The sequence below is a fragment of the Sus scrofa genome, chromosome 13 (assembly GCF_000003025.6).
Source record: "Sus scrofa isolate TJ Tabasco breed Duroc chromosome 13, Sscrofa11.1, whole genome shotgun sequence".
NCBI lineage: Eukaryota > Metazoa > Chordata > Mammalia > Artiodactyla > Suidae > Sus > Sus scrofa.
Genome location: NC_010455.5, coordinates 137,652,289 through 137,678,571, shown reverse-complemented (window position 1 = coordinate 137,678,571; position 26,283 = coordinate 137,652,289). Strand labels below are relative to the sequence as shown.

At 37.0% G+C, this 26,283-nt stretch overlaps 1 protein-coding gene across 1 annotated transcript in view; it reads left to right on the top strand.

The window, feature by feature from the left end:
- Positions 1–26,283, top strand: part of DIRC2 (disrupted in renal carcinoma 2) — a 105,644-nt gene that overhangs the window by 60,543 nt on the left and 18,818 nt on the right. Inside the window, exons 5-7 of the mRNA XM_013982378.2 lie at positions 3,746–3,854; positions 8,190–8,257; positions 11,742–11,869. Of these exons, the coding sequence (XP_013837832.2) occupies positions 3,746–3,854; positions 8,190–8,257; positions 11,742–11,869 (305 nt within the window). The remainder of the gene's footprint in view (positions 1–3,745; positions 3,855–8,189; positions 8,258–11,741; positions 11,870–26,283) is intronic.

Below are 26,283 nucleotides of genomic sequence, written 5' to 3'. Positions count from 1 at the left end.
TCTCTTTTTTGCTTGATAAGTCTGGCTAGGGGTTTATCAATTTTGTTGATCTTTTCAAAGAACCAGCTTTTCGTTTCATGGATCTTTTCTATGGTTTTCTTTGTTTCTATTTCATTGATTTCTGCTCTGATCTTTATGATTTCTTTCCTTCTACGAACTTTAGGTCTTGTCTGTTCTTCTCTCTCAAGCTGCTTTAGATGTAAAGTTAGCTTGTTTATTTGGGCTTTTTCTTGTTTCCTGAGGTGGGCTTGTATTGCTATAAACTTTCCTCCTAGAACGGCTTTTGCTGCATCCCATAGGTTTTGGAGTGTCATATCTTCATTGTCATTTGCTGCTAGGTATTTTTTAATTTCCTCTTTGATTTCTTCAGTGATCCATTGATTGTTGAGTCTCCACGTGTTTGTGTTTTTTGCAGGTTTTTTCTTGTTGTTGATTTCCAGTCGTATAGTGTTGTGGTTGGAAAAGATGCTTGATATGATTTCAGTTTTCTTAAAGTTACTGAGGTTGGATTTGTAGCCCAGGATATGATCAATCTTAGAGAATGTTCCATGTGCACTCGGGAAGACTGTGTATTCTGTTGCTTTTGGATGAAATGTCCTACAAATGTCTATGAAGTCCATCTGGTTTAATGCATCATTCAGAGCCTGTGTTTCCTTATTGATTTTCTGTCTGGTTAATCTGTCCATTGCTGTCAGTGGGGTGTTAAAGTCCGCCACTATCATTGTATTATTGTTGATTTCTCCTTTTAAGGTTGTTAGCAGTTGCCTTATCTATTGTGGTGAACCTGTGTTGGGTGCATAGATATTTAAAATTGTTATATCATCTTCTTGGATTGATCCTTTGATCATTGTGTAATGTCCTTCTTTTTCCCTTAAAATATTCTTCATTTTAAAGTCTATTTTGTCCGATATGAGTATTGCTACTCCAGCTTTCTTTTGATCCCCATTTGCATGAAATATTTTCTTCCATCCTCTCACTTTCAATTTGTATGTGTCCCTAGAAGTGAAGTGGGTCTCTTGAAGACAGCATATATATGGGTCTTGTTTTTGGACCATTCAGCCAGTCTGTCTTTTGGCTGGGGCATTTAGTTGATTCACATTTAAGGTAATTATTGATATGTAAGTTCTTATTGCCATTATATTAATTGCTTTGGATTTGTTTTTGTTGCTCTTTTTTCTTTCCTTCTTCTCTTGTTCTTTTCTGCCTATAGAAGTTCCTTTAGTATTTGTTGTAAGGCTGGTTTAGTGTTGCTGAATTCTCTCAGCTTTTGCTTATCTGTGAATGTGTTGATTTCTCCTTCAAATCTGCAAGAGAGCCTTGCTGGGTAGAGTAATCTTGGTTGGAGGTTTTTTCCTTTCATCATGTTAAGTATATCATGCCACTCCCTTCTTGCCTGCAGAGTTTCTGTTGAAAAATCTGCCAGTGGCCTTATCGGGGTTCCCTTGTATGTTGTTTCTTTTCCCTAGCTGCTTTCAAGATTTTCTCTTTGTCTTTAATTTTGGTCAGTTTGATTAATATGTGTCTCGGGTGTTCCTCCTTGGGTTTATTTTATATGGTACTCATTGTGCTTCCTGGATTTGAGTGAGTGATTCCTTTCCCATGTTAGGGAAATTTTCAGCTATTATCTCTTGGAATATTTTTTCTGTCTCCTTCTCTCTCTCTTCTCCTTCTGACACCCCTATAATACGGATGTTAGTGCATTTCATGTTGTCCCAGGGTTCTCTGAGACTCTCTTCATTTGTTTTCAATCTTTTTTCTCTTTTCTGTTCTGCATCTGTAATTTCCACTAATCTGTCCTCCACCTCACTTATTCGTTCTTCTGCCTCCTGCATTCTGCTGTTAGCTGCTTCTAGTGAATTTTTTATTTCAGTTATTGTATTTTGCATCTCTTCTTGCTTAAGTTTTATATCTTGTATCTCTCTGCTCAGTGTTTCCTGTAAGTTATCCATCTTTGCCTCCAGTTTATTCCCAATGTCTTGCATCATCTTCAGCATCAACAATCTAAAGTCTTTTTCCTGGAGGCTAAGAATCTCCTCATGGCTTATCTGTTTTTCTGGGGTTTTTCCTTTCTCCCTCATCTGAGTTATAATCCTCTGTCTTTTCATTTTTATAGGTTTTTGGTGTGGTGACCTTTTTACAGATAATAGAATTGTAGCCTCTCTTACTTCTGGTGTCTGCCCCCCTGCGGCTGACGGCTGACGTCAGTATGGGGGCTTGCTGTAGGCTTCCTGATGGGAGGGGCTGATGCCTGTCCCTAGTAGGAGGAGCCGATTCTAATGCCTCTGGTGTGTGGTGCTTAGTCTCTGGATGGGATTAGAGGCAGCTGTGTGCCTGAGGGGTCTTTAGGTAGTCTGTTTACTGAGGGATGGGGCTGTGATCCCACCTGGATTGTTGTTTGCCTTCAGGCTTCTCAGCAGCTGGCTGATGGGTGGGGCCAGATTTTCCCGAAATGGCCACCTCCAGAGAAAGGCACTGCTGCTGAATATTCCTGAGAGCTTTGCCTTCATTGTCCTTCCCTCACAACAATCCAGATTCACCCCTGCTTTCCCAGGATGTCCTCCAAGAACCACAGTCAGGCTTCAATCAGATTCCCTTGGAGACTTTGCTTTGCCCTGGGACTCAGTGCACGTGAAAGTCTGTGTGCGCCTTTTAAGAATGAGGTCTCTATTTCCCCCAGTCCTGTGGAGCTCCTGCGCACAAGCCCCACTGGCCTTCAGTGCCAGATCCCCACACGTGAGAGTTTGATGTAGGACTCAGAACTCTCACTCCTGTAGGTGAGTCCCTGTGAACCAGTTAGTTTCCAGTCTGTGGAGCTTCCCACCCAGGAGGTATGGGGTCGTTTATACCGTGAAATTGCCCCTCCTACCTCTTGATGTGGCCTCCTCTTTTTCTTCTGGAATAGGGTATCTTTTTTAAGGTTTCCGGTCCATTTTGGTGAAGTGTGCTCAGTCTTTAGTTGTGAATTTTGGTATTTTTAGGAGAGAAGTTGAGCTCCAGTCCTTCTATTCCGCCATCTTAATCCCTCCCAAGCCCCAATGGTAGCATCTTATGAAACTACAGTGCAGTATCACAACCAGAAAATTGACATTGATGTAATCAAGATAGAGAACAGTCCATGGTCACAAGGATCCTTCCTGTTGCCCTTTTATAGCCACACCTGCTTCCCTCCCACTCTATTCCTTAACCCCTGGAAAGCACTAATCTATTTCCCATTATTGTAATGTCACTTCAGGAATGTTATACAAATTGAATCAGATAGTATATACAATTTTGGAATTAGCTTTTTTCACCACTGTAATTCTCTGGAGAGCCATTGAGGTTGTTTTGTGTATTGGTAGTTATTCCTCTGTATTGCAGTAACATTCCGTGGTATGGATGTACATAGTTTGCTTAACCATTTACATTTAACTTTTTTCCCCCTCTGTCTTATTTGTCAGATGAAACAGTAATTTATCCTTTCAAATAAGAGCTTTTTTTAAAAAAAAAATTGATCCTGCCTACTCATTCTATAAAATAATGTTAATAATTCATCTATATAATAAACATTGAAAATTTCAAACAATGCAAATGAAGATTATTCTTATAAAAATTTTAAGGATCTTTGAATTTATTAACAAACTGACAAATATTTTCTGTTTTTGATTCTGGTGTTCCAATTTCCAAATGACTTACTTTTTTATAAGTAAGAGTATAAATTCTAGATTTTGAATGTGTAATGATGTCTTCTTTTACTTCTCTTTTACAGCAATTTGAGATTTTTGATGATTGCTTTAGCATATGCCATACCACTTGGTGTATTTGCTGGCTGGTCTGGAGTTCTGGACTTAATTTTAACACCAGTGCATGTCAGCCAAGTAAGCATTTTATTTCTTATATGTTGTAGGTAATTTTAGCTCACTGAAATTATACATTATTGTCTACTTGTTCTTTTAGCTTCAAGGTCTGGGTAAAACATTATCTTGTACGGTTGTTGCAAAAACAACATCCTTATGAAATAGTTATAAACAATATTGATTTTCTTCCTAGATTTTGTTATCCACCATGAATTTCACATTTATTTAGGTATTAATAATGATGCTAATAAACATAAAAAGAAAAAAGAAAAATTTTAGAGGTCCAACTGGACCAGCAAATCCAGGTCTGCCACTGCCAGCCTACCCCACAGCCACAGCAATGCAGAATCCAAGCAACTTCTGTCACCTACACACTGGTTTATGAAGGTTGAAGTCCCATCGTCACTGGAGTTCCCATCGTGGTGCAGTGGAAACAAATCCGACCAGGAACCATGAGGCTGTGGGTTTGATCCCTGGCCTTGCTCAGTGGGTTAAGGATCCGGCGTTGCTGTGAGCTGTGGTGTAGGTTGCAGACGTGGCTCAGATCTGGCATTGCTATGGCTGTGGTGTAGGCCAGCAGCAATACTCAGATTGGACCGCTAGCCTGGGAACCTCCATATGACGCAGGTACGGCCCTAAAATGACAAAAGACAAAAAAAAAAAAAAGATCCCATTATCAGCTATATGATCTTTCTTTCTCCATCTAATCCCACACTTTCTCTTTGGTCTCACTATATCATTTCCTTAAAAATAACCACTTCAGGAATGTCTGTGGTGGCTCAGTGGGTTCACAGCCTGACAAGTGTCCGTGAGGATGTGATCCCTGGCCTTTTTCAATGCATTAGGGATATGGTATTGCTGCAGGCTGTGGTGTAGGTCACAGAAGTGGCTTGGATCCTGCATTGCTGTGTCTGTGGGGTAGGCTGGCAGTGGCAGCTCCAGTTGGACTCCTAGCCTGGGAACTCCCATGTGCTGCAAGTGCAGCCCGAGGGAAAAAATAATAACAACCATTTCATCTATATGTTTGATGACATCCATTCCTTCTTACTTCCCAATACCCAGAGGGGTAGAGAAATTTATAAGGCCAAATGAAGAAATCCAGCACACTGATAGGATAATCCACTGTGTGAATAAATAACAGTTTTTCCAATTTTGCCTTTGATAAATATTTGGAATGTCTACACTGAGCGCTCATAAACAGTGCTGTATAGATATTCTCATGTTTCTGGATGCATGTCTATATGTTTCTGTTGGATGTTTATCTAGTATGGAACGGCTAGTTATAGGGTATGCCTAACTTCCCCAAAATGGTTGTATTTGTTTTTAGTTGTGTTTTTAGTCATGTTTTCTTGTCTTTTTAGGGCTGCAGCCGCAGGATATGGAGGTCTCCAGGCTAGGGGTCTAATCAGAGCTGTAGCCACTGGCCTACACCACAGCCACAGCAAATCCAGGTCTGAGCCGCGTCTGCGACCTACACCACAGCCCATGGCAACACCAGATCCTTAACCCACTAAGCAAGGCCAGGTATCAAACCTGCATCCTCATGGATGCTAGTCAGATTCATTCCCACTGAGCCACGATGGGAACTCCAGGGTTTTTTTTTTTTAATTTATGCTAAATGGATAAAGATGTGTGTATATATATTCATATACATATGTGTAAATACATATATATACACACACCTACATACATACATACACACACACACACACACAATGGGATATTACTCAGCCTTATAAAAAAAAAGAGTGTAATTCTGCCATTTGCAGCAACATGGATAGACTTAGAGAATATTATGCATAGTGAAGAAGTCAGAAGAGAAGGACACATACTTTATGGTATCACTTATATGTGGAATCTAAGAAAAGAATACAAAACGAAACAGAAACAGACTCACAGATTAAAAAAAAAACAAACTGGTGATTACCAAAAGAGAGAAGGAATGGGGGAGAGGCAAATTAGGGGTATGGGATTAAGAAATACAAACTAATGTGTATAAAATAGATAAGCAATCAGGACATATTTTATAGCACAGGGAATCATAACCATTATCTTGTAATAACTTTTATTGGGGTGTAATCTGTAAAAATACTGAGTCACTCTGCTGTGCACCTGAGACTGATATAATACTACAAATCAACTCTACTTCAATTTAACAATAAAAATAAAGTAATTCAAAATGAATAAATAAATTTATTCTTTAGGTTTATAGGACTTCTTGAATCTATGGGTTGATATCTTTCATCAGTTTGGAAAATTCTTAACCAATATCCCTTTGAAGCTCATATCCATTTCTCTATTTTTCTCTCCTTCAGGAACTCTAACCATATATATTATACTTTCAGTGTCTTTCCTATGTCTCTTACTCCCTATTCTAAATTTTCCATTCTTTTGCCTTTCTCTCTTTCAAACTGGTATTTCACCTAGCCTTTCTTCCAACTCACTATTTCAGTCTTCAGTTCTGTGTAATATGCTTTTAAACTCATCTATGAGTTATTGATTTTATGTGTTATTCTATTTTTAAATTACAGAATTTTTATTTGATGCTTTTTCATAGTTTCTAAATTTCTGTAGAAATGCTCGATCTTATCTTTTATTTTTTGAACTATTAAAAATAGTTATTTAAAGTTTGTATCTCTGAATCCTTTGTGGGTCTGTTTATATTTGTGAGTGTCATTCATATTTTCTTATCTCCTTATATCTTCAGTTATTTTTGACTGAGTGCCCAATATAGTATATGAAAAGTTGTAGAGATAAGCTTCAAATGATGTTCTTTTCCTCCAGAAAGAACTTACCTTTTTTCTTCTAGGAGTCTAGGGATCACTTAATCTAGTTTCAAGTACTGAGATTGTTAAAACTGGTTTTTAGTCACTCAGAAAAACATTCCATTTCTAATTTACACTGCTTTTAAGTATAGCTCCTCAGGTAGTAAGAGTTAAAGATAACTTAGAGTTCACATTGTGCCTCGGCGGAAACAAACCTAACCAGTATCCATGAGGATGTGGGTTCGATACCGGGCCTCTCTCAGTGGGTCAGAGATCTAGCGTTGCTGTGAGCTGTGGTGTAGGTGTCAGATGCGGCTCAGATCTGGCAGTTGCTGTGGCTAAGGTGTAGGCCAGCAGCTGCAGCTCTGTCTGATTCAGCCCCTGGCCTGGGAACTCTCATATGCTTCGGGTGTGGCCCTAAAAAGACACACAAAAAAAAGATACATGAGTAATGCAGTAATGTGGGCAGCATTTGTAGATTGCGCTAAGTTTGTCCATGAAGGTGGGAAAGCAATAAGATATTAGATGATGGAGAAACATCATCAGCTAAAAATAACAACTCTAACCTTTATTGAGTACTTCCTGTATGCCAATTGTTGATCTAAATTCTGTATGCAAAGTATCTCATTTAGTTCATTTTATAGGTAAGAGGACATAATTTGCCCAGAGTCACAAAACTAGTAAATGGCAGGACTGAAAATGTTTTCTCAAGAGTGTAGCAAGGTATACAATTGAAGTTCAGCTCAAATTCTTTCTCTATCTAGTCTCTTCAGGTGTTCAACACATACCTCTCTCTCCATCCTTCCTTCCTTCCCCCCCTCCCCTTTCTCCCCTCCACTTCTATCTTCTATTCTCTCTCTCTCTCTCTCTCTCTCTCTCTCTCTCTCTCTCTCTTTTTTTTTTTTTTTTGGCCATGCCTGCAGCATACAAAGTTCCTGGCCCAGGGACCTAACTCATGCCACAGCAGTTAACAATGCCAGATCCTTAACCCACTAGTGCAGCAGAGAACTTGTTCTTCTGTGTTCTCTCAATACATTTGTAGTTGTGCCAGATATTTTATTTGGCACTACTTAATTATCTCCTAGTAGTTTCCTGTATGTTGGCTGTATTAAACTTTTTAGGGCAGTGACCATCTTTTCTCCTTTTCCTGGTATTCTTAAGAGTTCCTAGTACATAGAGTTCCCTGGTGGCCTAGCAGTTAAGGACTCAGCACAGTTACCGCTGTGGCTCAAGTTCCATCCCTAGCCCAGGAACTCCCTCATGCTGTAGACTCGACCAGAAAAAAAAAAAAAATGGGTTCCTAATACAGTGTCCGGCATAAGGAACACATTCAAAAAATATTTGTGACAATGATTATTTTGTTGATTTAAATATTCCAATAAAAATTAATCAATGATTATTTATTTAGGTAAGTTTCTATTAATTAGTCACACATGAATCCTTTCATTTGATTCATTTTCTTAAACAGTATTTTCCCAGATTTGTTGCCATTTAGCTATTAATGTACTGATTATAGAGAATTTTTTTCCTTGTCTTCTAAACTAATAATATGGTAATCTTGTATTAAATGTGTCTACCACTTTCTTAACAGGTAGATGCTGGCTGGATTGGATTTTGGTCCATAGTTGGAGGCTGTGTTGTTGGAATAGCTATAGCAAGGTGAGAATATTTTACATTGAACACGTGAGTGGGCAGAACCATAAAAAAGCCCAAAGGGAAAATCGGCTTCCCCTTGATAAATATTAAAATTCAGGGAAAAGTAAAACCGGTCAGAGAAGGGCACTTGTTCAGGCTCCAAAAAAAATTCACATGCAGCAGATAGAATTTGCTGCTACAAGAAACCTTCTCAGGAATAGTTCATCTTAAAATGTTTTTGGAGACTGGAGATGTATTTCCACTTAATTAAGCTGCCTCTCTCCATATTATTAAAGAACAAAATCTACAGATGGAACCCAAAGAAAGGTGATACAATAATAAAGGCAAATTGATAGTTACAAGATTAGAAAAGCATTGAAAGGCGTCATTCGTAAGAGCATCTTTAGAGCTTTCCATAAAAAGTCAGTATCCTGATTAGCAGATATTTATTTCTGGCCTTTTTTGGCAGGTGTGATCCTATGGTTTTCCCATTTGATGAAAAATGTCCATAAAGACTCCCAACTCCATCAGATTCCCTTTGATCTTAACCCATTATGACAACACATTTTTAGAATGAGTCAGAAGAAAAATGCCTCATTTATTCTGAAAAAGAAAAGAATGAAAATGTCACTCATGTCGGTGACTGCCTATAAAACTACTCTTGGTGTTTCCAAGGAGGCAATATTCATTCATTTTCCAAATCATTTTACCCTGTTTAATCAAAAACAAAATTGGACAGCCAACTTTACCAGGAAGAGAAGACTCTAATTACATATTTGGGGAGATCAAATAAGATATGTAAATCACCTCAGTACCTACATACTTAAACATAATTGACAAAGGATAATGTTATATCTAGACCTTAACAGTTTGTAGTGTTTCTGGGATAATGAAAGAAAAAATTGACACTGTAGTTTCTAAATCACTTTGTCTGAGGTTTTTATAAGTTGGGAGAATATGAGAATAAAATCTAACCACTAAAGAAGAATGGGACCATAGCTGTTTGTAGGGAACCACTACACTGGCCTATCACATTTCTTAAGAATCATGCCTAATTTTTCTAATTAAATCTTTAAGCTGATTATAGTACGTCATCATTTACCAAATCCTGTTCTGAGCACCAAATAGGACACATTATGTATCAGAAATGACATGTCATATGCTCCTTTCTCTGTATTTTTTTTCCCTACAAACCCTTGATTTCAATTATATGGAAGTACAACTAGGGGAAAAATTAGAATGAGGACATTTCTGTTTTTAAATTGTTGAAGTGGCAGTTCTAATAAGTACCGCCCTTCCTCTGGGATCTGAAATCAATTGTAGGTATCTCCGAGGCCTCGAATCAATTTTAAAATTATATTCAAAACCCTTTGTGGGATCCCTAGAATGGAATCCTCTTATAGACACGAGTGCTTTGAGTGTTTGTGTGTGTGTGCACTTATGTTACTAAAGGTTACTACTAAATGTACTGCTTTGGTCCTAACAGTACACCTTGAGGGTATTAGCCCATTTGAAAGGACTGGGTCTCCAAAACTGGGAGACCAGAGTGGTCACTTTACTCTTATACGATCAGGCCCTAGAAAACTTAGACTGTTCAACTTCACTCAACTCTGATTTTACCAGAAAAGTGTTTTATTCTCTCATGCCTGGCCATCTGCCTATCTGACAAGTAAGTTCATGCAGCATAGCAAAATATAAATCAAAAAAGTAAGAGTATGGAATTAAAGCATTCGGGGAGTTCCCATCGTGGCGCAGTGGTTAATGAATCCGACTAGGAACCATGAGGTTGCGGATTCGATCCCGGGCCTCGCTCAGTGGGTTAGGGATCTGGCGTTGCCGTGAGCTGTGCTGTTGGTTGTGGACGCAGCTCGGAGCCCGCATTGCTGTGGCTGTGGCGTAGGCTGGTGGCTACAGCTCTGATTAGACCCCTAGCCTGGGAACCTCAATGTTCCATAGATGCGGCCCTAGAAAAGACAAATCAAATAAAATAAAATCGTAAAAAAACAAAGCATTTGGATTTTCTTGAGGGACATTTCCATCAATCTGTAGAACCTTTTTCAGAGGACTTAAGAATTTTCTGTTTGTGAACTTCATAGTGGAGAACAAACCTAAGTCACTGGGCAAAGGTGCATCTATTTTTCCCACCAAAAGATGGCAACAGTTCTCATAAGGAAAGTCGGTTTAGTATAGGTAACACTTTGCAAACATGATTAACCACATCATGTTAGACAAGTGCAAAACAAAAGGTAGTATTCCAAGTGATCTAATGATGATAGAAATTAAAATCAGTTTTTAAAAACTTCAAAGAGAAAACATGATAAATGTTACAGTTGAGATGGGATCAATTTTTCTACAGTAAGAACAATTCTGAAGGACAAAGTAAATTGTGTACAGGCACAGCCAGAGGATTGTGCTTATACAGTTGATAGTTAACCAGCAGATGAGGAAAAACTGTTGGCAAATGGAAAAGATTTTGATCATAACTCAATGGTAAGCATCTCAATCAGAAGTTTCATGTTAATTCAAGATAAAGCAGGTATTTTGAGAACTTAAAATGCCATGAAACATTAGGTACAAACTTTGTGGAAAAAATTCAGTCCTAAAGCTATGTTCTTTTTTTATTATTAAAGAATAGTGGACTTACAATGTTGTGCCAATTTCTGCTGTACATAGAGCTATGTTCTTGCTCTTACAAAGCTTATAGTCTGATAGGGAAGATGAAAAATAAATGCAAAAACAAGAGAAGTGTCAATAGAGATAAATGCTGTGAAGAAAATAAAGAGTGTAGAGATGACACAGAAAAAAGAGGATAGAGTCCGGATGGGGTGGGCTTCCTCTGAGAGCATGGAGAGCCTTCAGTAACTGAAGAACAAGCAGGAGTAAGTCATGTGATGATCTGAGGGTACCAGCATTCCAGGCAGACAGGACAAGGGCAAAAGCTATAGTTGCTGTAGGAAACAACCTTAGCATGTGAGAGAAGCAGCAAAAGGGCTGGCTGTCCAACTGGAGAGTCGTAAGGCAGAGGGAAGGTAGAGGCAGAGACCAGATCAGATCTTACAGGACCAAAAAAGCTCCAGTGTGAGCATTTTGTATTTGTTCTCTAAGGGAGTTTGAATTTGGGGAGAGCCATCTTTGCAAGTTTCTGTCAGCAAGTTAGCCTATTTCCTAAGACTAGAACAACATATGCTTATTATAGGATGTTTGGAAATTATTGAAAAATAGGGAAAGTGAAAGTGGCATTTAAAACTCAGAATTCTTCCTGTAACTTATAGATGCATAACAGAAGTCACATTTTATGTACGTTGTAAGAGAAGAAAAAACATTTGTCACAAAACAATATTTACCTCACACACATACAATGCAGGGGTTTAAAAAATCAAAAACCTTGCTTTTAAAAGAGTACATCAACATTTCTTCAAGAAATTATTGTTTAATAAAAGTGTGTGTCATTGATTTAAATGGTATTGAAAAATCCAGCTAGGATTAATAGAACGTTTTTTCTTTTCAGGTTTGCAGATTTTATCAGGGGTATGCTGAAACTAATTCTTCTCCTCCTGTTTTCTGGGGCTACACTGTCATCCACGTGGTTCACGCTGACCTGTTTGAACAGCATCACACACCTGCCTTTAACCACAGGTGAACACAGACTGTTTTGAACTTTATGCTAAATATTTTCAGTTTATAGAAGTATGTATGCACTAACAATAGGACTTTTCCCATATGTAATTATTAAATATACAAAAATGTCACCTTTGTCCAGCCATCAAACCATGGTCCCTTTTTTTTTTTTTGGTCTTTTGCCTTTTCTAGGGCTGCTCCTGTGGCATATGGAGGGTCCCAGGCTAGGGGTCTAATCAGAGCTGTAGCCACCGGCTTACGCCAAAGCCACAGCAACTCGGGATCTGAGCCGTGTCTGCATCTGCGACCTATACCACAGCTCACGGCAATGCTGGATCCTTAACCCACTGAGCAAGGCCAGGGATCAAACCTGCAACTTCATGGTTCCTGGTCGGCTTCATTAACCACTGTGCCACGAAGGGAACTCCCATGGTTCCATTTTAAAAGAGCTCAAAAAGTAACTAAAAATATTTCCATTGGCATTTTACATAGGGAGAAGAAGTAAAATCTTTAGCCTAACCTCATATAGCATAGAAAAGCTTATATTCTTTTAAAAATTGCCAGAGCATAATACAAAAACTTTTTATCTTTATAGTTATGTTGTAAACAGGAAGGAAAATGGACAAAGGTAAAAAGCTATGATATTTCAAGTACACACCAGTAAAATTCTTTAACCAGCACTTATAGGTTTATTTTATATTTAGTCTTTTTAAAAAAAAATTTTACTCAGGAAATTTCTGGTAGCCTAGAAGGTTAAGGATCCAGCATTGTCACTGCTGTGGTGTGGATTCAATGCCTGGCCCAGGGGCTTCCACGTGCTGCAGGTGTGACCAAAAAAAGAATTGTATTCAATTCTATTTAACTAAAAATCAAAACAGTGCACCATTTCTTCCACCCGCTATCTCTTGCAACCACCAATCTGTTCTATCAATCAGCTTGGTTTTTTTGGTTTTGATTCTGCACATAAGAGAGAGCATGTAATATTTGTCTATCTTTGACTTACTTCACTCAACATAATATCCTCAAGGGTAATATTATAATATTATATTATATTATATTTGTCACAAATGGCAAGATTTCTTCTTTTTTATGGCTGAGTAATGTTTCATTGCATATATATTCCACAATTTCTTTATCTGTTCCTCCATTGACAGATATTTAGGTTGTTTCTATATCTTGGCTATTGTAAATAATGCTGTGGTAAACATGGAGATGTAGGTATCTTTTCAAGATAGTGATCTCTTCAACTAAGAAATAGGATTGCTGGATCATACGGTAGTTCTATTTTTAATTTTTTGAAGAACCTGCATACTGTTTTCTGTAGTGGCTGCACCAATTTACATTCCCACCAACAGTGCACAAGGGTTCCCTTCTCTCCACATCCTTGCCATTTTTGCATATGGTGTAAGGTAGCAGTCTAGTTTCATCTTTGCATGTGGTTGTCTAATTGTCCCAAAACTTGTTATTTTTTTTTTTTTGTCTTTTTGATAATAGCCATTCTAACAGGAGTAAGGGGATATCTCATTGAGATTTTGATTTGCATTTCCCTGTTGATTAATGATATTGAGCTTCTTTTATCTGTCTGTTGGCCATCTGTATGTCTCATTTGGAAAAATGAGTATTCATATGTTCTCCCCATTTTTTAATATGTTGTTTACTTTTTGGAACTTAATTGTATGAATTCTTTATATTTTGGATGTTAGCCCTTTATGAGATATATGGTTTACAATTACTTTCTTCCATTCAGTATATTGCCTTTTCATTTTGTTGATGGTTTCCTTTGCTGTGCAGAAGATTTTCAGTTTGATGTACTCCCAGCTGTTCATTGTTGCTTTTGGTGTCACATTCAAGAAAGTATTGTTAAGACCTGTGTCAAGGAATTTATTGCATATATTTTATTCTAGGAGTTTTATGGTTTCAGGTCCAACATTAAAGTCTCTAATCCACTTTGAGTTAAATGTTTGCATATGGTATAAGATGGTAGTCCAGTTTCATTCTTTTGCATGTGGTTGTCCAGTTTTCCCAAAACCATTTATTAAAGAGGCTGTCCTTTCCCCAGTGTATGTTCTTGGCTCTTTTGTTGTAAATTAATTGACCGTAAGTGTGTAGGTTTATTTCTGGGTTCTATTCTATTCCATTGATCTATGTGTCTGTTATTATGCCAGTACCACACTATTTTAATTAATGTAGCTTTGTGATGTAGTTTGAAATCAGGATGAGTGATACCTCCAGCTTTGTTCTTCTTTCCAAAGATAGCCTTAGGTATCAGTGTCTTTTGTGGTTCCATACAAATTTTAGAATTGTTTGTTCTATTTCTGTGGAAAATGCCATTGGAATTTTTTTTTTTTTGAAAATGGCATTGAATTTTATTTTATTTTATTATTTTTTATTTTTTATTTATTTTTTGCTTCTTAGGGCCACACCCATGGCACATGCAAGTTCCCAAGCCGGGGTCCAATTGGAACTACAGCTGCCGGCCTACGCCGTGGCCATGGCAGTGCCAGATCCGAGCCGTGTCTGCGACCTACACCATAGCTCATGGCAAAGTTGGATCCTTAACCCACTGAACAAGGCCAGGGATCGAACCCACAACCTCATGGTTCATAGATTCGTTTCCGCTGCGCCATGACAGGAAGTCCCCCATTGGAATTTTGATAGGGATTGCATTGAATCTGTAGATTACTTTGGTAGTATGTGTAGACATTTTAACAATAGTAACTTCCAATCTACAATTACAGAACATCTTTCCATTTGTTCATATCTTTTTCAGTTTCTTTAAATAGTACGTTATAGTTTTCAATAGATGTCTTTCACCTCTTTTGGTAATTTTATTCCTAGGTATTTGATTCTTTTTGATGTAATTATAAATTATATCTTTTGATATAATTGTAAATGGGATTTCTTTTTCTGATGGTTCATTATTAGTGCAAAGAAATGCAGTGGGTTTTTGTGTTGATTTTGCAATCTACAATTTTACTGAAGTTATTAGTTCTAACAGTTTTCTGATGGAGTCATTAGGATTTTCTATGTATAATATCATAGGATTTTCTGTATATAACATCATGTCATCTGCAAATAGTGACAGTTTTGCTCCTTCTTTCCCAATTTGGATGCTTATTTTTTCCTTACCCAATTGCTGTGACTAGGACTTCCAATCACTGTGTTGCGTAAAAGTGGGGAGAGTGTCTTATTCCTGATCTTAGAAGAAAAGTCTTCAGTTTTTTTACCATTGAGTATGATGTTAGCTGTGATCTTGTCAAATATGTCCTTTATTATGTTGAGATATGTTCCTCCCTCTGTACCCACTTTGTTGAGTTTCTGTCCTAAACGGATGTTGAATTTTGTCAAATGCCTTTCCTCTATTGAGATGATCACGTGATTGTTACCCCTTCATTTTGTTGACATTAAATTTATCACATTAACTGGTTTGCAGATGTTGAACCAGCCTTGCATCCCTAAGTAAATCCCACTTGATCATGGTATATGTATTTTAATGTATTGTTGAATTCAGTTTGCTAATATTTCATTGAAGATTTTGCATCAGGGATATTGGCCTGTAGTTTTCTTTTTTTGTTGGCATCCTTGTCTGGTTTTGGTATCAGGGTAATGTTGACCTTATAAAATGTGTTTGGAAGTTTCCCCCCTTCTCTGTTTTTTTGGAAGAGTTTGAAAAGAATTGGTATTAATTCATCTCTGAATGTTTGCTAGAATTCATCAGTGAAGCCATTTGGTCATAGACTTTTGTTTAAGAGATTTTTGATTTGATCCAATCTCCTTGTTAGTAATCAATCTGCTCAGGTTTCCTATTTCGTCATAATTCAGCCTTAGTATGCTTTGTTTCCAAGAATTTATCCACTTCTTCCAGGTCTATTTTGATGACATATAATTGTGTCATACTAGTCTCTTAACCTTTGCACTTCTGTGGTATCAGTTGTAGCATCTCTTTCATTTCTGAATTACTTGAGTCCATTCCCTTTTTTCTTGGTGAGTCTAGCTAAGAAGTATATTATAGGCAGTCTGCTTATTGTCACTCATTCAATTGACCTGAAACCTTCCTAGCTATTATTGTTTTTATTGTTATTAGTATCAGTTGGGGATCCATATTAGTTTTTCTGTGGCTGTTAACAAGCTACTGCAAACAGTATCTTTAAAAACACAAATTTATTATCTTGTATTTCTGTAAGTTAGAAGTCCAACTTGAGTCTCACTAGACTTAAAATCAAAATATGGGCAGGCTCTAGGGAAGAATTCGTTTCTTTACCTTCCCTAACTTCCCTAGGCTGCCCACCTTCCTTAGCTCGTGGTTCCCTTCCTCCATCTGTAAAGCTAGCAACAGCAGGTCAAGTCGTTCTCACACTGCGTCATCTATTCCTTCCTTCCAAGGTCATACATTCCTCTAAACGTCATATTCTGCCTCCTCTTTCTCCCACTTTTAAAGGTCCTTGTAGTTACATTGGCCCTAACCAGATAATCCAAAATAACCCCCCAATTTTAAGGTCAGCTGATTAGCAACCTTAATTCCATCCACAGCCATAGTCCTTTTCACCCTGTAAGGTAGCATAGTCATAGTTTCCAGGAGTTGACATATAAATACCTTTTAGGGGAAGGAGGGGACATTATTCTGCCTACCGCAGGATCTTTTTAAAATTACTGTGGCAGATTATTTTATAAACCAAAGGGCTCTGTTGTTGCTTCTTTAACAAAAAATTGTTTAATATGCACATACTTTATTCCATTTGCAAGTTGCATTCAGCCACCTTTTGGATTATGTGTTTCATTATTATTTGCTATAAAGGTAGATTGTAAGATTGTAGGATAATCTGTTATAACAAGCACTTCTTTGAGTAGGAGTATAGACAAGAGTCTGAGAGTGACTCTCCAGGGGCCTGTTACCCAGTGACATGGGCATTCGATGGGACTCCATGAGATGAGGGTTCCTTTTGGCTGCATATGATTAAAGAAGACTCCATATCCCAAGTTGGATTTATATGCTCTGTAATAAAAGGACCAGCAGTTTGCACATCAGAGGCATCATATCTTTCAAAGACAGCCATTTATTTGAGAGTAATTACAGTGATCATACATAGGGTAGTGGGATAAGGTTGCACTATCCCCATGATTACCAAACTGCACCAAGCCAGCTGCCCTGGAGTGTCACATCAAACTCCCAGGACAACATGGGTTATTTTAAATTTCTGAAGGAAACAGGGATATGCCGCGTGAATCAGACACTGCAAACCTGTAGTTCAAGAGCGTTCCCAGTTTTATATTTAGATCCTGCTACATTCTTTTGGATGATGTCATATCTTTACAAAGTTAAGTTTTCTGCCATTGCTGTAGGAGAAAACAATACCACACAATCATCAGTGTGGAACAGGAAACGAGGGTAGTGGTGTCATTCTGATTACAAGATTTGAGAAGTTGTGCAGGGCCCATCAGATGCACACATCCCAGTAGTAATTTGTGGTTATTGAAGAATGAAATAAAAATATGTTTTTTCATTATACGGAAATTATTTTTAATGGCCACTAAATTATTAGGAGATATGTGTGTGTGTGTGTGTGTGTGTGTGTGTTAAATTTTTTGGACCTAACCATGTAGTGAACAGAATTATAAGCTATTATCTTTGACCTTGAGGCACCATGAAAGAATTACTGAGATCCTAAGAGTGCCGAGAAGGAAGATTTGGAAACCTCTATTCTAACTATCCTGCCAGGATTCCCTCTTTTTAGTTCTTATTGCTTTGCCTCTAAATCCCAGTTGTCCCAGTTGTCCACAGGAATCTTTTTTGGATACTGTGTACTTTTTTATATACTAACATTCCCTCATTAGGGTTTTGAGCGATTTTGGCAAGTATTCTGAGCCAGAATTTTTTTTTAATTATATTCTGGTATAATTTCAAATTTAGCAGTTTGTACAACGTTCTGGTGGAACAGTTTTAGTTTACAACTCTTCTTGTTCATGGCATTACACTTAGATTTTTTGTATGATACTGTATGTCAAGTATGCATCTGTTAGAATTTACAAGAACACACTTGTGAGTACATGTTGAACAGATTTTTTTCCCCTTGAATTAAGTGTAGAATGATCATTATAAGATAGTACATTCATTAGATTTCATGTATTTCTATTTAACATGATAAAGTTAAGTTTTGTCTCTGGATGGCGGCATTATGAATTTAATTTTTTACCTCCTTTTTGTCTGTATTCATAACAATGGGCATGTTTTACTTTAATAATCAGAAATATATATATATATTTGAAAAAACTATACATCTTTTTAAATCTCTAAAGAAAGTTGATGAAAGTTGATGAAACGGACACTGTATTCCTTTTTTTTTTTAATTCTTTCTTTTTAGAACTGCGCTCAAGGCATATGAAATTCCCCAGGCTAGGGTTCGAATTGGACCTACAGCTGCCAGCCAACGTCACAGCCACAGCAATGCCAGATCCGAGCCATGTCTGTGGCCTACACCACAGCTCACAGAAACGGCAGATCCTTAACCCACTGAGCGAGGCCAGGGATCAAACTCGCATCCTGTGGATACTAGTTAGATTTGTTTCTGCTGTGCCACAATGGGAACTCCTGTTTTCCCATTTTGTCCTTGAAAATAATTATGTTGGACAAAAAGGAAAGTAGAATTCTAAATTAAATCATGACTAGAATTGAAAGGTTGAGTTTGATGTGAACATCTTAACAACCACTGAGGTTATAAATGCTGCTGTTGTTTTCAAATATAAGTCAGGTTTTTAATGTCACTTAGAAACTCCTGGAAGATGCATTGCTAACTTACATATACCCTGGGTTAAGTACTATGTTTGTTCACATACTTTCTTTGAATTATCATAGTATTTTCTTTTCTCTTTTCTAATGCTTACCACTTAATAGTTACTTACGTATATGTGTTATCTCCCCTACCAGTCTGAAAATATGAAGCTTGGACTTCTGCCTTATAAATTCCAACCCCCAAACCCATCCCAGTACCTAGCACAACCCCTGAGTAATGAATGAATGAAGTGTATTTTATCTCTATTTTAAATCTCGGTAGATGTGACTTACTGACCATAATAGGAATCTCAGACACTCTTCTTTATTCAGCGCTTGCGATAGGAAGGCAAAAGGGCATATTTAATAGAACAAAGGGGAATTTGAATAAATCAGTCACAGATACTCTTACTGCTTTTGTAAAAATCGGACCTAATTCCTTTTAAGTAAAAGGAAGTGAACTTACTACAAAATCTAATTATAGACAAATCTAGACCTTGAGGCTGATGTTTAAAGTCAGTAATGGCAAATTTACGTTTCTTTTTTTTTCTCTTTTTTTTTTTTTTTTTTTTTTTTTTTACCAGAGTCATTCTTCTTTTCAATCAGGAAAATATCTAGTCTTTTTCCAGTTTCTTACAAACTTAGTATTTCTGTTATTACTTTTTATAAATCAGAAGAATATACATGAGAAGTGTTTAAAAATAAATGCATTAATTATAACTGTTACTGTAATAACTTAAAAGTTACTCATGGAGTTCCCGTCGTGGCGCAGTGGTTAACGAATCCGACTAGGAACCATGAGGTTGCGGGTTCGATCCCTGCCCTTGCTCAGTGGGTTAACGATCTGGCGTTGCCGTGAGCTGTGGTGTAGGTTGCAGACACGGCTCGGATCCCGAGTTGCTGTGGCTCTGGCGTAGGCCGGTGGCTACAGCTCCGATTCAACCCCTAGCCTGGGAACCTCCATATGCCGCGGGAGCGGCCCAAGAAATAGCAACAATAACAACAACAACAAAGACAAAAAAAGACAAAAAAAAAAAAAGTTACTCATTTTGTTCAACCCATACGTTACAAGTGCTACTACTGCTAGAACCTTGTAAGCAATCTTTTTGTAGTCCACTGATCTTGACATTATTGTTGCCGACTCTGCAGAAGAAAAACTGGATCATTCCATTATATCTGAAGGTGTACTATTTGATATATGTACTTGCTTACATACATCCTCTTGGAGCCTATCAGCTGTACGCCTTTAGTATTACATTTGGGAAATTCAATATTTAAAATTGTGTTATAGCCTCATTAATTGAATTATAGGGCAATAAACTCACACTAGATAATAGGAATTTTCAAAATCTTGAAGCTTATGCTCTAAATAAAATTATGAAAATAACACTATTCACCTTCTCTGAGAACTAGATGTCTAGCCATGCTAGTCACAATTCACATGTCATTTTTCACCAAACAGATGAATACTTTGAAAATGAACACTGTTTCACCAAACACACAGAGGAATACTTTGAATAGTTTCAAATGAATATTTGAAAAATGTTAGCAATTTGGTGTTGAGTTTGCTGAAATGATATAATTTGTTTAACAGAAGATGCTTTGGGAGAGGCTCTTCAGCTAATGCAGGTTACTAGAATGCCACAATGGTGCTTTCAGAAACATGGTGAAGGGAGTAAGGAAGGATGATTAGCTAAACATAAGCCCCTCGAGGGTGACAGCTGACCACAAGCTGACTTTAAGTGACAATTGAAGAAAGGAAGTATGTTTGGTTGTATTGAAAAGCATGTGATATGTATAGGCTAAAGAATAATCTTAATATATTCTCATGTTTTGCCTTTATTAAAGTAATTATATCCCATTTTAATAGCATGCAAAAATAAAAGCATACATTTGCCCTAAAATAGGGAGAAATGAGAGATTTCAGAAAAAGAATGTTTAAAGAAATGCACATTATTAAGAAAATGAGGGATTTTAAGCCCTGAAGAAAGAAAGCTAAGGAGTGACTTAATTATGTTTACAATTTTATGAACTAAAAATGAATTACTTATGTTCATGACTTATAAGGAGGCAAAAACAAAAAAAACAAAAAACACATGGACTAAAAGACAAGAATGGATTTGTGGAAAACCTTACATGTAAGAGTCACAAAATGCTCAGAGAAACACTTCTTATTGAGGAAGGTCCTGTAATGTTTATCCAGATTTTCAAGAAGCAAACTAAGTCTTCAAGCAGAATCTGCGTTTCTTGAAGGTAGAGGGCATGACGGGGGGATCAGTCGGTGTTGCATGATTTCATAGCATATTGCCTCTTTTAGAACCATATTGTTCTTTGGGAGCTTAAAAGTTACTGGTAACAGCCTGTACCTAGGACATCTGATTTCACAACCAATCTCTATTCTGGGCCCACTGTTTCAAAGGGTTAGTAGCTGTGCTTCATTTCTGCAAAATAATAACTTTGTCTTCCAGCCATAAGGGACTAACCATAACTGTCAACCTTTATGGGACTAAACTATGCCAACAAAGAGGCTAAACAAGGGACACCCGCAGATCAAAAACATGCAGAAAGAAAACCATCACCATTAATGAATATTTCAGCAAAACAGGCCCCTTCCTCTTTTGGAACCCCATTTTCATGTACTGCATATTTTAATTGGTGATAGATCATGAAAGCCACAGCAGTCATTTTTTGGGAATATGAGGCTGAGAAGAAAGGCACAGCTCAATGATATAGAAATCTACATTGGTATGTGTGTATATATACATACATATGTATTTTATATATTCAACATGCCCAAAACCTATGAAAAACTATGTAGTTAACAAACTTTTGAATGTTTACTATTACTCTTTACGTGTGTCTTTATTTCCAAAAGGTATATTTTTATTTGCAATATCCAATGTAATTAGATTATAGAAATATTTTTAAGAAAAGTCTAATCTAATAATTCCCAGTTAACTTTCCTAAATTTTATCATAAAAACTTAGTATGCACAATAATAAATCTTACCCAATAAAGTATATCATTATAAAGCTACTCTTTAATGAAATGTCCTGATTCCAATCTTTAAGATTATGATGAAATGCTTTTGTCTTAGTTTATAATCCTCATTTCTTTTTCTGATTTCTATTTTATATTGGAGTATAGTTGATTTACAGTGTTTTCTTTCTTATTTATAATGCTTCTTAGTAAACTATTAAAAAGTTATTTAAGGGGGAGTTCCTGTTGTGGCACAGCAGAAACAAATCCAGCTAGTATCCATGAGTATGCAAGTTCAATCCCTGGCCTCACTCACTGGGTCGGGGATCCAGTGTTGCCTTGAGCTGTGGTGTAGGTTGCAGATGCAGCTCAGATCCCACATTACTGTGGCTGTGGCATAGGCTGGCAACTGTAGCTCCCATTTGACCCCTGGCCTGGGAACTTTCATATGCCATAGGTGCAGCCCTAAATTTAAAAAGAAAAAATTACTTGATTCCGGTCCACCTAGAAGGAACTTGAAGGCTTTTGTTTCTCGTATCCTAGTTAAACTCTCTCCCTACATTATTTAAATGTGTTATTGATCTGCTTAAATGAACCTGAGTCATCTGATGTAACTTATTATTTGATAAATTCATCACTTCCATTACAACCCAGATATAATGTTCATATGATTGCAACTTGAATGGAAATCTCCCTTGTTAGTCAGCTCTGGGTCCCAGGAAATTCTTCCTCCTACGGAGCTATAACTGATTTGGAGCAGCACTGCTCCCACCAAGAAAGTCAGCGCCCTCCCTCTTCTGGTGACAGCCTTCAGAACATTTGAAGATAATAAGTCATGTGTGGACCCAGCCAGTCATCTAAATGTACCCCACAGCCTTTCCCCATCAGATGTGGATTCTACACCACTGAGCAGCACAGTCACTTTCTTCTAAACCTACCACAGGCCATCAGAGTCCTCTTTAAACAAAATTTCTAACATTTAGCACTTTCTCTGCAGCACTTGGCACCTTTTGCTACGAGGCTGTGGCTTCTTGTGACTAGACAGTTTTTCTTATTTCTTTTAAAGAATGAGGTATAATTATATTCTTAATACTCTGCATATGAATGGCTGCTAAACCAACAGAGATTCATCACATTCCTTTAGATTAGGAGTGATTAGAGGGTGGAGTGTGTCCTATTTACTGTTGCAGCATAGCTGCTTGCATGTAAGAGGCACTTAATAAAATGGTTTTGAAGAAAGACTTAAGCTACGTTTTCCCTGTTAAATACCTAAGGAAGAATTCTCATGCCCATTTCACATTTATCATAATTAAAGTTCATCTTTCTGTTTGTAAGCTTTTGGTGGTTTGTTTTGATTCTGTCTTACGTACAGTTACTTCCAACTTTTGTGTGGAATGCAGATTTGTGAAATGTACCTTTTGTGTCAATACCACTGAGTAAAAGAAAGAAATGAAGAATTTTTTTTTTCGATCTGATACAGTGGCTTGGTGGAAAATATGCTAGATTCCATAGGCCTTAATTGTATTATTATTAGCACTGCTAATTTACATTGTGTCTACATAAATCATTTTGACTTTTAGAACTTCTATCACTTCATCTCACTTTGCCTGCCTCAAAGTATTGATAGAATAGTCAAAAATGATAATATACTTCTAAAGTTTTAAAAATTGTTTTAAAAATTATATAAATATAAGTTTTGAAATTATTTTTGATATCTTGAGAATCTCACTAGACACTGAGTGAAAATAGTTCTCTGAATTTTTATGATTTGTTTTGTAACTGCTGAACCACCTAAGGTTTGAGTGTTTTGATTAATAAAAATGAGTTCATACATAATTCTACTTCCCTAAAGTTGAGTAATTTGGCTTGTCACTGAAAGCAAGGATGGAGAGAAGAGTCCTTTCAGGCTTATGAATCCAGTTCATATTCTTGAAATGCATCCACTGTAACTATATTTTGTAGTACACAGGACTTTGTTTTTTGTAATTTAAATCATGGGCCTATGAAATTTTATTAGCTGCTTTGAAAAAAAATTCTGCATCAGCATTGTGTGTGTTCTGCTAAATTACCTTGACTTTTTAATTGAAAGGCAGTTTATTTTAATTTTAGTATCAGTACTACAGAAAGTCATGGAAATATTTAATGATCATGTAGTTTGAACCCTCTCTGACGAACAGAAAATTATCTTGTCTGCCTGACTTTTGTTAGGTGACATTCATCCACTGGATCTGCCAAACCAATGTGTTAAAGATACTGTTTCAGACTCTAAACTGGAAATTCAAGTGGAAGTCAAATTCAGACTCATAATAATTAGCTTTTACTCTATGCATCTCCCAGAACACTGGGGAAAATATTAAATCAGTCCTGACACAGCTATCTTTCCCCCGTTCTGATTAGGAAGATTTTAATTTAACCCTTAACAATGTAAATTATCTGATTCTTGAGTAATTTCAGCATATCCAGCCAGTATAAAACAACCTTGTGGCTACCATTTCTATAGTAATAAAATAAGCAAACCCAAGAGCGAGAGAATGGAATGAAAATACTTGATTTTTTATTTCTGGCCTCTGAAGTTGTATCTGTAGTCTCACCCTATTTATCCTACCTATAATAGGAATTCTGTAAAGGAAGAGGGAACACTTATGTCGAGGATCCTGGACCGAGGCTGGCTTATATAGCTCCTAACCGGAGACATCAGTAGTGTGGGTCAGCTCATCCAGGGATAACCACCTCTGGGTCAGGGAGCTAACCGTCTCTGCACAAAGTGGAACTGGATCAGCTGCCAGTTCATCAGTTTAGAATGACATTTCTCTTTTTTAATTTTGTTAACTAGGTAAGATTCACAAATAGTAAAGACTAAATTCGTATAGTAGGAGAAGGGTATATAACGAAAAATGTCTACTGTCCCATGGCCCCCAGTTACCTGGAGGCTACCCCTAAATGTCACTTTCTTGGGTATTCCCCACAGAATTTTATACATTTACAAACAAGTGTGTGTGTGTGTGTGTGTGTGTGTGTGTGTATTTTTATCCCTTAACTTTTCTGTACCTTTTCCATATAGATATATATATATATATATATATATATATATATATATATATATATCTTTGATGGCATTAGTATCAGCATGTACAGAGTTCATTTTTTTTATATTTTATTGTAGTTGATTTGCAATGTTTTGTTAATTTCTGCTGTACACTAAAATGGCTCATATATATCTATCTATATATATACATACATATATATAGATATATATGTATTTCTTTTCCATATTCTTTTCCATTGTGGCTTTTTACAGAATTTGAATATCATTCCCTGTTATACAGTAGGACCTTATTGTTTATCCATTCTAAATATAATTATTTGCATCTGCTAACCCCAGACTCCCAATCCTTCCCTCCAACCCTCTTGGCAACCACAAGTCTGTTCTCTATGTCTGTGAGTCTATTTCTGTTCTGTAAATAACTTTGTGTGTGTTCAATTTTAGATTCCACATATGTGATATCATATGGTATTTGTATTTCTTTTGCTGTCTTACTTGTATGATAATCTCTGGGTCAGTCCATGTTGCTGCAAATGGCATTATTCCATTCTTTTTATGGCTAAGTAGTATTCCAGTGTATGTGTGTGTATGTGTATGTATGCATATCTTCTTTATGCATCTGTCAGTGAATACCTAGGTTATTTCCATGTCTTGGCTATTGTAAATAGCACTACTGTGAACATAGGAATGCATGTGTCTTTATAATTATAATTTTTTTGTTTTTTGTTTTTGGGTTTTTTTTTTCTTCTTGTCTTTTTAGGGCTACAGCTGCAGGATATGGAGGTCCCCAGGCTAGGGGTTAAATCAGATCTGTAGCCACTGGCCTATACCACAGCCACAGCAAATCCAGGTCTGAGCTGCGCCTGCGATCTACACCACAGCTCATGGCAACGCCAGATCCTTAACCCACTGTGCAAGGCCAAGGATCGAACCTGCATCCTCATGGATACTAGGCAGATTCATTTCCACTGAGCCACAATGAGAACTTCTCAAATTATAGTTTTGACTGGATATATGCCTAGGACTGGGATTGCTGAATCATATAGCAACGCTATTTTTAGTTTTTTGAGCAACCTCCACACTGTTTTCCATAGTGGCTGCACCAACCTAAATCCTCACCAGCAGTGTAGCAGGGTTCCCTTTTCTCCATTGTAAATTTACAAATAACAGATGCCTCTCCAGCATCTGTTATTTGTAGACTTTTTAATGATGGCCATTCTGACCAGTGTGAGGTGGTACCTCATTGTAGTTTTGATTTGCATTTCTCTAGTGATTAGCAAAGATGAGGATCTTTTCATGTCCCTGTTGGCCATCTGTACGTTTTCTTCAGAAAATTTTCTATTTAAGTATTTCTATTTTTCAATTGTGTTGTTACTGAGTTGTATATATACTTTGGAAATTAAGCCCTTGTTAGTCACATCACTTTCAGATATTTTCTTCCAGTCCATAGGTTCCCTTTTTTGCTTTGTTTTTGGTTTCCTTTTCTTCGCAAAAGCTTATAAGTTTGATTAGGTCCCATTTGTATATTTTTGCGTTTATTTCTATTACCTTGGGAGACTGGCCTAAGAAAACATTGATACGATTTATGTCAGAATATTCTGTCTATGTTCTCTTCCAGGAATTTTATGGTGTCATGTCTCATAT